Source organism: Motacilla alba, chromosome 4, assembly GCF_015832195.1.
Source record: "Motacilla alba alba isolate MOTALB_02 chromosome 4, Motacilla_alba_V1.0_pri, whole genome shotgun sequence".
In the NCBI taxonomy this organism is placed as follows: domain Eukaryota; kingdom Metazoa; phylum Chordata; class Aves; order Passeriformes; family Motacillidae; genus Motacilla; species Motacilla alba.
Genome location: NC_052019.1, coordinates 15,341,589 through 15,356,465, shown reverse-complemented (window position 1 = coordinate 15,356,465; position 14,877 = coordinate 15,341,589). Strand labels below are relative to the sequence as shown.

The 14,877-nt window shown below is 38.2% G+C and overlaps 1 protein-coding gene across 11 annotated transcripts in view; it reads left to right on the top strand.

The window, feature by feature from the left end:
- LDB2 (LIM domain binding 2) overlaps positions 1-14,877 on the top strand; it is a 214,562-nt gene that overhangs the window by 62,899 nt on the left and 136,786 nt on the right. For all 11 annotated transcript variants that reach the window (XM_038135977.1, XM_038135980.1, XM_038135981.1 and 8 more), the window contains one exon: positions 9,755-9,857. In XM_038135977.1, the coding sequence (XP_037991905.1) occupies positions 9,755-9,857 (103 nt within the window). The remainder of the gene's footprint in view (positions 1-9,754; positions 9,858-14,877) is intronic.

Sequence of the window (14,877 nt, the reverse complement as noted above, 5' to 3'; positions counted from 1 at the left end):
GTCACCCTCTAGCTTTGATTCAGCAAATGTAACAAGTTCCATTTCCATGCTGGGATTTGGAGCCTTGTATAGAATATTCCAACATCTGATTTCCACTTAATTTAATGGAAAATGAATGCATAAGTCTTTTAATTAGCTTTGAAAATCTCTGCCTTAATATTTGATTAAGTTTGAATGCACATGTGTTTGTATATTTAAAAATTGCAAGCAATAAATGTAGCTGTATTATTTTCAAATACCTGAGCATCTGATATATGCAGCTGACCAGTGGTTCAAATGCCACTGCGGATGATACTATGCTGTAGTGTTGAAAACTGGAACAAATAGAGTCTAAAATATAGACTTATTGACTTAATACCTCAACACTATCTTTTTTCTTATCACTCTCTTAAGCAGAATTTAGATTCTAAAACACATTTAACACAGATAATATTTGTGGATAGAGTGGCATCACCAGCTGACAAAAATGACTGTTATTACCAATCCTAATAAGTAAAGAATGCACACAGGAATGAACTTGGAATGTAGTTTTGCTATAAAACAGAAGTAATCCTTAAAAAATTTTCACAAGAGTGGGGCTTCTGCTATGGGTTGAATAAAAAATGTGGATGAACTTTTAAGGGACATAATTTGCAGGTCACTGTAACTCTTTTATGAAAATATTTGTTAATTACCACAGTGGGGTTTTTTGCTTAAAGAATATGCACTGTATATGTAGCAAAGATATAGAGGGATTTTTCTATTATCTATACATAACAAAGGACTCATATTTGTGCTTTACCATTGCTTCTTGCCAAAATTTATGTAAGGTGCCATAATGTTTACTTCTCTGTACTGTCTAGAATTATACAGTGCTTTTACAATTTCTTTGGGTGATACCTGGACACCCAAAACCACACTTATAATATTAAACAATTAAATGCAGCAATATATAATTTAAAGTGTAGATATGGTTGTAAGTTTTAAAAAGAGTGGTTTCTTCAATACTTCTTTATTTATTGTTCTCCCTTTTTCTGACTAGTTGCTAAATTAAATTTTTGTGCATGACATTACCTGTCCTCCATAGGAGATGGGACATACAATATACTTGGTCTTTTCCACTTCCTGTACCTTCCCAAGAAATAACAGCTCTTTGGTTAGAGCTGGTCCATAATTTTGATATGCTCTTACCTGGTTGCAAAGCTTAATAAGAAGTCATAATTTTGAGTTCATTAGACTTGCAGACTAGCAAAAGCATAGGTGGATTTCAGCTGAGCAAAACATTTAAGCATATCCTTAATTTTAAAAGTCTCTTGCTGAGTCTTAGCAAGAGTTTTCTCAAGTTCCTGTGGGATAAAACTGTGCTAGAGTTGTGTATAATGGTCTGGGCTGGAGGGGACCTTAAAGATCATCTGCTTCCAAATCCCACCTTTTACTTGACCACATTGCTCAGAGCTCCAGCCAACCTGGCCTTGAAAACTGGGAAGGATGGGGCATCCACAGCTTCTCTGGCCAACCTGTGCCAGTGCCTCACCTCCCTCGCAGTGCTAATTAAAACCTGTTATCCTTCAGTTTAGAGCCATTTCCCCTTGTCCTATAAGCCCTTGTAAATAATCCCTCTCAGACTTTTTTTTCTGCATGTAGAGATATGTATCTCCTCATCTATATGTATTTTCAATCCATATAACCTTTTCTTATGATAAAACCAACTCTTTGTGGCTGCATTACCTAGCCCTTTCTCTGTTTGATACTCCTGCAAGACTCTGGAATGTAACTGGGAGGATGGTTTGTCTTCCTGTGTTTCCCTTCCCTACCTAGATCAACAGATTCACACAAGAATAAGGAAAAATATGTAGCAGAATAAGTCTTTTAACTCAGTTGAAGAGCCATTTATGACCTCTCAAAGAACAGTCTGTTGGATCATAGTTTAGACTGCAGTTCTTCAGAATCAGGGGCCTCTGAAGCTCCCAGCTTTGTACTTGTCTCCAATACACGTGGTGCTTTTGTGAGACTTCAGTAATCGAAGAGGTGGGGAGAGCCCAGTGTGGAATGGAGGTGTCAAGGACTGTCTTCGTCATGTTCCAATGTAGTATTTAGATGCTGTCAGTAATAATTTTATTTTCACTGTAATAAATGATAAAGGGATTTGTGTTCACTAAATTTGAGAGTCTTGGGAGTTGGTGCAGTTGGATAGATAGACCTAGAGAGACTCGTTTAGAAATCTTGCTGGGAATATGAGTTTTTTTCTGTGCTCTAGTGACACATAATATTTGATGCTCTATATTCACTCATGGCAATACTAGTTATTGCCTTTTCATTCGGATAGATGGCATAGCAGCTTCCATTTACTCATAGAGATGGAAGTAAACAAGGTAAGAAAGAAACCAGGTCAAAATGTCAGAATAAAATAAGAACATTTGTATGGCTGACAGTAGTACATTAGATAATAGACACACTTAATATTCCATCTCTAGAAACTATTCTCAAAGGCAGAGGCTGTGGGGTATTCTCTGGCAGAATAGAGAAATGTAACTGTGGTTCATTTTTGATAAACACAAAACTCAGGTCTGTGATTTGTCTGGAATGATCACGGATTGAGAATACTTCTAAGAAAATCTATTACTGTTTCCAGCCAGCCAGAGATATTTTCATGCCTATTGAAAAAAGGGCTCAAATTTAAAACAATTTTGAATATGGATTTAGTATGCACTGTATATATACTAAGTACTAACAGATAATCTGCTGTGGGTGGAAGTGTATAGCTCTGTAAAAACTGCACAATTTGGTTGTTAATGCCCAGTCTTTTTGTTCTCACAGCCAGAATATAGGTCTTCTCCTTAGAGACCAAGTGCAATCTTATCCCATATATTTTAAAAGGACAAAAGAGCATCTTCTGCTGGTCAGTGATGATATTGCTGTGAAATCTCAAGGATGATGCCACATTGGCAATAAGGAATTGGCAGTGGAGTGTGTCTTAAGCCCAGCTTCACTGCTCTTTTCCCCCCTTTCTTTCTCTTATCCATTCTTGTGCACAAGTTTCGGGAATGGAAATAATGAATTCAAATTAAAGAAGCCAGTGAAATGACACATTTCACAAGTTAACTCCTTCTGCTCTGTAGCGCTTACAGACAAGTATTAAACTGCAGTCTCCTGTCTGCTGCAGGTGAATAGTCAAACATACAGAGAGTGGATATTTAAGAATTCTTTTTTTTTTTTTTTTTGTCCAGAATCTTCAGTAAAATTTAAAGACTGACAAATAATAGGTTTTCGACCAAGCATTCCTCTCTGATTCTGTTATTAGACTGAATCAGGCATGTCTCTGTCTTATCCTTTCCTGACAACTTAAGTTAAAAATGTCTGTAATTTTAAGCACTACAGTTTTAAAAGGATATCCAAATTGTTATACATGTAGCATCTGCGTAGATGGAAAAATCAGGTGGCTTAGATGTAGTGGAATAACTGTTCTTTTACAGCTGTGTGTAGACTGGTCTTGCTATTTGCCAGCCTAGTGAGTATTTCCCACAGATACTGCTACAAAAGGTATATAATTTGAGCATATGTTAGTGGAAGGGGTCAATCATCCTTCTGAACACAAGAAAAATATTAGTTGTCCTTATTTCAGTGTCAGCATGTTTCAGTTAATCTGAACCCCTGGTACAATTTCCCAGTGAGGACTTGCTATGTGTGACATGTAAGTGACATTATCTCAAAGCACTATATCTGCAAAGCTGAGTTGTATAGCCAGTGTCATTACAGCGCAGTGTTTTTGCCAAAATGATGCTGATTTTCACCTGCCTGGGTTCAGAGTACAACAAGAAAATGGCATGGATCAATTTGTGTATTTTGCAAAGCCTCTCTCTTTTTCTATTTTTTTTTTCCTCCCAGCTGTATCTGTAATCAAGTAATTCATGTTTAATTTTCTGTTGCCTGATAATGTACTGATTTATAGGCAATAAAAATAGGATTCTTGATATATTAGGCATTTCCAGTGAATGTGTAAGAGTAACTCCCTATTAGGGGCCTTTCCTTGGAATTCCTTTGGATTTTTAAACTACTCCAGATTTACATGAGAAACAGAGATGTTGCCCCCATTTTGCACCCCAATCAGTCTCTCTAAGGAGGTATTGCTGTGGGGATCTGTTGCATGGCTATATTTTGCCTTTTCAATAAAACAGAAACTTGGTGTTGTTTCTTTACTGTATAATTGAAGATAAGTTCCTAAGTGGAATGTAAACAATAGTTCAATTAATTATTAAGTGAGCTGAAGAGACTGATATGTTTTGGGCATTGAGCAGAGTTTTGGCAAGAAGTTGCAAGTGTATAATGGAACAGAAAACTACTTATGACCAAAGCCAAGTCTTAAAAAATCTTTTAGCCAGTTTTACTACACATTGTTTGAGAGATGGAATCCAGCCACACTAGTAAGTGAAATAAAAGAAAGCAGCACCATTAAAACTGTGAATATGTGTGAAATAACAAATGGAAGAAATAGAGTGGGGCATTCCTGGCAGGGAAAGGGAGATGGAGATTCTGTAAGACACCACTAGGTGCAAGATTAAAGGTATATATAATTCTGTGTAAAATATGCTTTATGTTTGAAATAAAATAAATGAGATAGAATAACAAATGGAAAAGCATTGGAAAAGGTTCTTAAAAATAGCCCTGAGTAACCAAACTGGTCCCCTTTCTCAAGTACTTTTACTAACTATAGGGTACCACATATTCTTAGCAAGGATACTGGGAAAACAGGAAAGGTGTGCATGTTCTTGTATAACAGACAGCCATATACGGGTTTCCCACCTACCTACATATGAGCATTCCACTCTTTCACTCTGTTCATACTGTTTCCAGGAAAACCAATCTAGGACTCAGTATCTGTAGTTCACACTGAATGTACACAAATAGCAAAAAGCCCTATGCCAGATTAAAAAAACATTGTGCTTTGCAGGGCCAGACCTACAGATGAGTACTCAAATTTCCAAATCTACACAATTAAGATATATTGATCCCTATTAATTTGTTACTCATTTGCAATTTATATCAGAATCTTAAATATATTAGGTAGAGACAATATTGGTCTAATTTAAAACTAACGGGGAAAATTATTGGTTTCTTGTATTTGGACATTTTATTTTTCATGGTTTTTCCATGTGCTTTGAGTATAAACTTCAATGGCAGATTTTTTTTTTATGCTTGTGAGTTTTGTAATCTGTAATGGCTGTGGAGTTTTTCCAGGTGTATTTAATGGCATAATCTTATCTTGAACTGCATTTTGAAAGCTCGAGTGTAGTTTAATTTGCTGGGAACAGGAGGAGGGAAGGAATGCTGTTCTTTCCTTAGGGAGACAGCAGTTCCTTGTGCAACATTAACTTAAAAGAATATGAGCCACATATATGTTGCCAACAGGAATGTAGATGTATAGAGTTCTGAAAATAGTACGTGTCAATAGGGAAGGGTTGCAGATGCCAGAAGAAAAATGTAAGCTCCCAAGTGCACACTCTCTTTTTATTTTTGCCTTGTCCAATGCCAAGATTGACGTTTAAAATTCAGGTTTTCCCTAAAAAGTGATTATTTGATTATTAAAAAAAAGTCTGACTTCAGAACAGATGTGTTTCCTGTGTGTATTCAGAATTGTATTTATTTGTTTCCGTAATTCTGTTTGAATATAATATTTTCACCTGTTAGACATGTGCAGCCAAAAGCAATGTGAGGGAGAAACCAAATTCAGGCTCTCACTGGGCGTGAGCTGGGGAGCTGCTGCACAGGGGCAGCTCTGCCCGAGGCCCGTGGGCAGCAGGATCTCTATATCCACTCCCCTTGGGAACACAGCAGTGGTGCTCTACAGCTCTTTCCCCTCTGCAGAACACTAGCCTAGAAATCTGAAACAGGGCATTAATCCATTAACCTGCGATGGCAGCAAACTGAACCAATTATTACTTCTGTCTGTGTTAGCCACCAAGGACAAGTGCTCACTCTTCTCTATAGCAATCTTTTCATGATGACAGTTGAGGACTGTCATCATGTTCCCTGTGAGTTTCTTCTTTCTTCTATAAAAGACAACTAGATCCTTCTACCTTCTACCTTTCTTCCTTTGAGTCTTTTGGGGTTGGTTGGTTTGTTTGCATGTGTCTTTAAACTCATTGATTGCTGTGGTTCTCAGCTAATTCCTTTAAGAGTGGGTGGCCCAGACTTGGCCATAGTACTCCAGAAGTGGACAGACTATTTCAGTTGAAGTTTTTCCAGAGATGTGTTTGCTGGAGTGGAAGGGTATCGTATCTAAGACATTTCCCTTCTTTCCAAGAGAAATTGATTGCCAACATATTTGCTTCATGATCTGGACCATTTTCTACAATACTACTTAGTCAGTTACTCCCCATTTAGTTTTTGTACTTTTGTCCCTTGACTTTATTGAATTTCATCTTCATTTCAGATCATTTCTCCAATCTATCAAAATAATTTTGAATTCCACTTCTGTCCTGCAAGGTGTCTGCATCCTTTAAACTGTGATTTCATGTACTGGCTTTTTACGTCAGTCCATCCAGCCTTCCAAGTCATTAAAGAAAAGTAAAGGAATTAGGAGAAAATGTCATAGTCTCAGTTGGCCTCATATTCCAGTTGCAAGATCTATCATAGGCAAGTGGAAAAGCCTCATTTAGCTTGCAGACTCTTAATCATGTAAGTGTGTAAGGTGTAAAGAAGAGCCCAGCTTGACTTTCAGATCACACAGTGAACATACGGGACTTTTAGATGGAGGGGGAAAAAGAACATCATTGTACTTAAAATCTGATTACCTTTGCCAAAGAAAATCAGAGTCAGGAAAAAATATTGAAACAGTAGGATTCCATTTACTTGGAGACTCTATTCAGAGTTGAGCCATGCTTCAAATTACAAATAATACCAGGGGTGGAGGGGATCAGAGGGAACAATGACAGTTGAGGAAGAAGTCGTTTTGCTGCTTGGGTACCTGGCCACAGCAACACGGCATCTTCACTTCTGACCCAACTTGCTGGTTGTTTCTGCCCTCTTCTCTCCTGTGACCTATTCCTTAAGTTTATTTTAATACAAAATATTTTTAGAGAATTAATATTTTTTTGGTTATGTTTAGGCCATTATTTCAGTGTTTGAGCATGTGAGTGCACTACGTGAAAGGGAGGTTGCCATGGTAATTTCTCATTATTGTTGAATAGAAAAATAATTACTCTGGTGAAATCCCCCATAACCTGTCAAAGCATAAGTTAAAGATGCCTGAGGGCAGCCTTGCCTTCACCATTCCCTTTTTGCAAAAAAAAAAAAAAAAGGCAAAAAAAAAAGGCAAAAAAAGAAAAAAAAATGGGTTTTTTAATAACTGGATCCTATTATCCTATTTTGGTTTGGCTAGGGACACCTCATTGGGTTTATTTCACATTTGTCTTTGAGAGCAGGTGGGCCCACCTGTGACAAGGGTGGGGCAGAAAATTAATCAGCAGAGCATTTCAAAGGTTGACCTTTTTTAAGGTTGAGTTTTCTTTATGGGGGTAGGGTGTTGCATTTTATATTTTTCTTTCTTCCTCACCTAAAATATGCAAAAACTTAAGATAAAGACTTTGGACTGTGTTCAAACTGTGAGAGAGTCTGGATATTTCATCTAACCAATGAGGGATTCCACAGTAATTTCATTTCCACATTCATCTTGCTTTCAAGACTTCTTGGGATCCAGCATGAGTGCAGATATCTGTGGTTTTGAGGTGAGGCCCTGCACTTTTCCTGCTCTTCTCTATCTTTCCCACGTGCAGTTAAGTCCTGGCTATGCCATGCTCTCCTTTTTGTTCCCATGTCATTGGATGCTACAGGAGTAGCCCCAGTGATACTCAACTACTGCATTAACAAGAGCTGCAGATATGGTGTGTGGCACTGCTGAAATTCTTCCCTCCACTCTTCCACAAGTATGTCCAAAAGGTTAAATGGTACTGCAGCCTCTCTTTAGTCAAATGGCAGAGTGGGAGCTCACAGCTACTTGTTGGACAATTCACTCTTGCATGGGCTTGTAATGCAGCCCCCAGGCTGTGCGGAGCGCAGGGCCCTGTGCAGAGGTGTGTTGAACACCTGTGTGTGTTTCATGCTTACCACTGTGCATTTCATGCTTTCTCTTGTGGCTGCTTGGCTACTCAACACAGCAGCGTTTGCATGTGGGGACACTCATCAGGTTTACACCAGGAAAGAACAGCTCTCTGTGACAGCAGATTTCTGAGATGTGGGGACAGCTTTGATACCTCTTTGTGTGACTGAATGGCAGGGCTGTATGATCCTGTCACTGCCAGGTTGGATGAGCCTTGGCAGGGAAAGTGTATTACAGGCTCTGACTCAGACAAGAAGTCTCTCTAGGGTCTCTGGAAGGAACCAGATTGTTAAACCCGTCCTTACCATTTCTCCATTGGATGCTTGACAAAAAAATCAAAGTGAAATTGAGAGGGATATATACCTTGCTTAACATTTGGAGTTAAATCCAAAAGTAACATCATCAGGAAATACAGCAGCAGAACTAAAATCCCCAGATTGTTCTGCATGTGTACATAATGAATATGATAGATGCATATTTTCTTTTAAATTGGCATTTTATCTCAGGATCTTTTTCCTGTGAAGCAAACATTTGTTTGCTTCATCTCTGGCTTAAATCTGTATTGCTCAGGCATTAAGAGGTGCTCAGACCTCACTGTGCTGAGTGTACCTGGCCTGCTCCCTGGAAAGGAAGGTGCTGTGAGTGGGATAGAGAGGCTCTGAGGAGTGCAGCCCGGGCATCTTCAGAAGTGTATTTCCAGCTTTGTTACTGACTTGTGTGCTACAAGTCTTGGGGCCTCAAAGGAGCAGAAGAGACTGAACCAAACATTTATAATCCAGCTATTAAATATATCTGTAGCTTTTGAATGAAACATTTGGTGGGTTTTGTGTTGTCCAACTTCTGTAAAACCCTTGCAAGCTAGACCATTGCTCAGGTGCTAGACATTGAGGTTTGGGTGCCTGTTGTTAATCATCCAGGTCTGAAAATGCCTGGTTCAATTGACAGAGTCAAGAAACTGCCTGTAGTGCTGTGTTGGTATGTGTTTTACATTGTTCACTATTTTAATAATTGTCCTGTTCCAGCTATGTGTATTACTGTGAGTCTAAGTATGCACAAGTCGTAACTTTTTTTTTTTTTTCCCTTCTTGTATCACACTTAAGGTAAAGATTTCTCACAATTGCATTTAGTAACCAGCTGGTATTTAATCAACCTGAAGAATTGTATTTATAGAATTGTATTTATATTAAATGCTTTGTAGTAGAATGGCCATTATATTTAGTTTCTAAATAACTTTCTTGTCATCTTGTGCTGATGATGAGGTTATGTAACATTTTAGAATTAAGTATGGAGGGATTTTTCATTACCAGGACCAAGCATTTGAGACACACAGCCCAGAAAAGGAGGAAAAACTCATAATTGCTTTATTTGCAACTGATTTATAAAACCATATCTAACATTTGGAGAACAAAATGTTATGGAAAAGAAAGTTTTTACATATTTAGTATGCTGGATAAATGAAAGTTTATTATATAGTAAATTAAACACTTCAGGTTTTTTTTCCTAAATTAGAGCTAGAACTTTATCTAGGAAAAATTAGTTTGAAATATCATACAGACATCTGTACCCCAAAACCATAGGTGAAGGAGCCAAACTAGGTGTGATCCTGTTGAATGTCTTTCACAACAGCTGAGCATATTTTCATTTTGCCTCCTGTTAAGTGAATGATCTGTTGCTTCCTAGGATAGTGACAACCTCTGGTGGGATGCCTTTGCAACTGAATTTTTTGAAGATGATGCAACCTTAACACTTTCATTTTGTTTGGAAGATGGACCAAAGCGATACAGTAAGAAATGCATATTTTTTTGTTCTCATGTTAAGTATGAGTTTTGAAAAACAGTTTATCTGTACAAGGCAGATGCAACCCTGGCAATGACAAAGTCACTTGTGTATATTCAGTGACTATTAAGTTACATTAAAGAATTCCATGAATTGGGAATCCATTTTTTTATGGAATTCCTCTGAGTTTTATTACATGAAAATAAATTATTTCCTAGTGGAATGAAGCAAATAATAAAATATAATCTTTGGATTTTTTTTTTAATTAATGTGCTTTGTGGCTGTGCTTGCACTCTTTGGTAATTTGTCTTCTGCAAAAATTCAAGTGTTGAATCTTGTGGGCAAAATTGTTCACAGAAAGGGAACTTTATAGCAAATATCAGTATTATTGCTGGAAGGGCTTCCAAAATTAAAGAGGGATCAGAAAAACAACAAATTAAAATCTATATCCTTGCTGATGTAGATAAGTATTATTCCATCAACTGTGTGGATCTATGCTGCTTACTCACATTAAGGACTAGCCTTGGATGCTGTCTGAGCAGCAGTGGAAGTTTAGAATACTCTCAATTGAGCACTAAGTGAAAGCTTGAATAAAAGTGGAGCAGTGAATAAATCTGATGATATTGGAATCCATTGCCTGCACACACTGAGCAGCAAAAGGGGATAAAATTCATCGAACAAATAGTTTGAAGTGAATAATTCACTCAGCTTTAGCACCAAGCAACAGAGAGAGAAGTAAACATTGAAAAACTGCATTGCCAATTGTCTGACTCCATTCAGAGTGACCCCTGCTTCATGGTGACAGATTGTGCTCTCTACTTAATGTTCTGAATCTTGTGAGGTTCTTCTTTTTCATGAGAGTGACTGATTGTCAGCCTATCACTCACAGACTTCTAATTCCTATTATCAATTATCTCAGGTATTTATTTGACAAGTGTTAGCTTCTTCTGGAGAAAAAAATAACAACCTCTTTGAATGCACGTTTCTGGGATTAGTGTTGACAGAATTACAGTTTCTTGCCTTTCAAAGCAAGTGATAAGTTTCTAAAGGTCCTCAAATTACAGCCTATAGCAACGCTGGTAACAGCTGATCTGTCCTGATTAGGTTGAGTCAACTTGTCAGATATCAGATTTGCTAGTTGTGTTATCAGTCCAGAAGGCACAGATACATCAGCAAAAAAGCAATTAATGTCCAGTTAGATCAGAGGGAGTTGTGATTCTGGAAAACAGTGCTGCATATGAAAGAATTTGTCAACGTGTAAAATACTTCTGTTGTCACAAATGCTTGATAATGGTTGTATTGTCTGTAACTGGGACAGTTTGGCATGAGGTAATACTGTGATTCTTAGCATTGTTGCTGATAAGAATGATTGAAAGATCAAGTTACTGTAGTCATGCTTTTAAAAGTGGCTAGTACACAGAATTTTTCTTCTGATTTTAATTTCTGGCCTCTGCACACACTGATTGGTTTATTCTCAACATCTGGAATTGAAGCTCCGCATTTAAGGCTCTTTGCTGGTAATTAATATTTCCTTTCCTTTGTGAGTTAATATTTACTTACTAGTGAATAGTTAATAGTAAATCAGTAGTTACTGAACTACAGTATTAGTGATGCTTTTTGACATGAGCAGTATTCCAACTCAGTGAAACTCTGAAGAGCCTGCTTGTGGCTGTTCCAGTTTGAGACTTCCATTGCCTTCTGAGAAGGCTTTGAGAGCAGTCTTGAGGCCTCTGTACTGCCCAAGTCCCTGCTTGGGGACACCTTCAGCATTGCTTGTGGTAGCTGCAGAGCGAAGGTTGCAATGAGTAGCTCTCTCTTCCTGGCTGGGAACTGTGTGTCCACAACCATGTCCAGGAGTTGAGAACAGAGAAATCTGCTCCCCTTACAGCTCTCTGTTTTGCTTGCCCAAACCATGCTCATGCTCTGCTGTTCTCTTATGGATGCTCTTGGCATTTCCCAAGAACCACAATGACACCCAGAACTTCCATTCCAAGCTGGTGGAATTGCTGACCAGGGGCTGTGGCTCCTGGTGGGCGAGTATGGCACGTGGTTACAGCACCAAACATGGGGTTCTGAAAGCAGTGAAACAAAATGGCCCCTTTCTTCATCTGTGCTGTCTCCAGCAAGACACCTGCCCCCTTGCCTAGTGTGTATGCTCTTTAGGATGGAGAGGGCATTAAACACATTGGAACTGGCAGAGAGGAAAGAGAAAAGACAAATTGTTTGTTCTTACTCTTGCAGGCACAGACAGTAATGGAGGGAACCAAGATAAGGCCCAGGAAAAGAGAAAAAGGCATCCTTTGAGAAGTTGTTTATAAAGTTGAAAGTGATGAAAGATGCCAACCTCTTGCTCTTGCTCTAGGATTCAGGTCAAAATTGCCTGCCTTTGTCTTGCTTCAGCCTGTGAGAGCTTTGCTTACATCTCTGACATTGATTATGGCCACCACCTTATTTTTTTTTCTTCCTTTGGGCAATGTTTTCCCTCTTCTGAGAACTAAAATATTCTCTTTTGGAGCAAACAAATTCAAAAAAACCCATTGCATGTGCGCGTGTGTGGAAAGGACAAAAACTTTTTTGTCTGTCCATGGCCTAATTTTTCTCTGGGTTATGAGAACTCCCAGTCCATTTCCCTCCTTCTTCTCAGGGGCTATTTAGAACTTATGTTAAGCCATCAGAGACATGAAGAAGCACTCTGTTTTGCCCCAGGTTCCTTCTTCAAAGCCCCTCAAGAATGTTGCGGGAGACTGCTGGGAACCTATCCTGAGTGCAGTTCCCAAATTTCTTTGGGGCTTTTTTCTTTTGGTTGCTGTAAACTTTTTCTTTCTGTGAGTTTGGTATCATAGCCTGTTTCCCAGCTGGCTCTCTCTGCCCTCTGCTCTTACCTGAACAGTTCAATTCCACAGCCAATGTAAATGTTGAGAGCACGCCTGTAAATCAGTGTTTGAGTAAGTGGTAGAAGATTTTTTTTTAAAAATTACTTTTATTTGCCTCCCTTTTTGGTTTAACTTTAATATACAGTTTTGACCAAGATATTATAAGGGTTGTGAACTCGCTTTTTTTTTTGTTGTCTCAGAAAACAAAGTTGTTTGTTTACTTTCGTGGCCCGAAACTGAAGCTTTGTGAAGAACACAAAATATTTTTAGGTCTTTCATTCATATTACCATGTTTTGCATCACTCCTGTCTATACTGAGAAAAGCAGTTTTCTTCCCTTTGCTGTTCTCAATGTTTCTCTTCAACTGTCAGCTCTGAGATTCTTTCATTTGTAGGGGGAAATAGATATGGTTCAAAATGGGGATTTTGAGTCACTGGGTTATGTTTACCTTCCTTCACGTCAGGCAACTATGTACTGATACTGGAGCTGGCTTTAAATGTCCCTGTGTCTGCATGGCAGAGCATGTAAAGGTACTTACTAGTGCCCTGGCCAGAGCAGAGGTTTGTTAGTTCAGTGATCCACCTGTTTTAATTAATTTGACTGCCAAGTCTGTTAGACCTAGACCTAGTTATCTGTGCAGAACAATATTCTGCCAAGGACAGATGTGACTTGAAAGCCCAGCTTAACTTTTTTTTATGCAGAGATTCTGTGTCAGACCAGAAATAGCTGCTGTGCCCATCTTTGCAGCTCCTTTTGTTTTCCTTCAGTATTTGATTTCTGTACATGCAAGAACTTTACCTTCTGCAATCCCTTCTCCCTGGCAGAGCGTTCCAGAAAGAAGATACTATCTTCTTTCAAACAGACACTGAAAATATGTTTTTCTCCTACTTGCTTATACCCCTCAGCTATTCTTTTGGTCTGCTATTATCTATGAACCCTACTTATATAACTGAATTCTATGTTGAGATTTTAATGAAAATGCTAGAGAAAATAAAGATATATTTTAAGTTAACAAAGGTGTAAATTATGCATTTCTCTTGTCTGGCTTTTCAGGGTAGCTTGGCTACCCTGAGATGGAGAGAAACCTCACACACTCCAATGCTTAAAAACAAGGAAAGATTCCCCAAAGTACAGATGCTACTTGTCTTACTCTGCACTGAATTATAGTCAACAGAAACTAGGACGTAAACACATGAAGTTCATTCTACAGTGAGAGCAAAAAGAATTTTGCTTTCATATATTATGCCCTGATTTGATTGCTCAAGAAATAAATAGGATTTAAACAAAATCGAAAAAAGAAAATATGCCTAATGAAGCAGAATTTTTGTTTCCTTGTTGTGGATAAAGCATTCATTTCCTGTTAAGAGGCTTCTATCCCTGTAAAAGAGTAAATACTAGACTCTGATCCATTGTTGCCCAGGTTCTTTGTTTCTCAGAGACAAAATATTTCCCGAACAGATAAGAGAAACAAGTTTGATTGGCAGCTCTTAGTAGAGTCTCATCAGCTGCTGTGCTGACAGCCTGGTGATGCGCACTGTGCTGATGTGGTAGGGACTGACAGCTGATTGACAGCCCAAGACTGTGGAGACAGGAAAGATGAAGCATGCTCAGTAAGAATAATGTGCAGTGTTTATGCAGCACTGCAGAGAATAGGAGCTAGAAAGTTAACTCCTTCAGGGAAAGTGCTGTTTTAACACATAATGAATGCAGTTGCCACTGTACAGAAAATTAGAGCTTGTCTGCGTTTCTCTTCTGGTCACTAAATGATTTCTGTCCATGGAGGAACTATAATACTGTGAGGAAGCAAAAGTATGAGCTGTTACATTTGTAGCTGTAAAAAAATTTCATGTGTGGTAGATATGATGGAGTCCTCAAAATGGATTTATTTAAGCTTATAGATGTAGAATATATTGCGAATTTCAGGCACTTTTTATAGGCTTTCATCACCCAATTTTATATGGCATTGCATAATGTTACACAGTAGAAATTTCAAAAGGAACAATTTGAGCTCTTTGCTCTCCCTATCCTTAGGAAAATATAGTGATTTCAGTTTTATTGTTGCTCTGAATCTGTAGCTGATAATTGAATATGTATTTTCTGTTATAATTTCTACTGCAGTTTGTGTTTGGAATGTACAAGGTAACTATACCATGC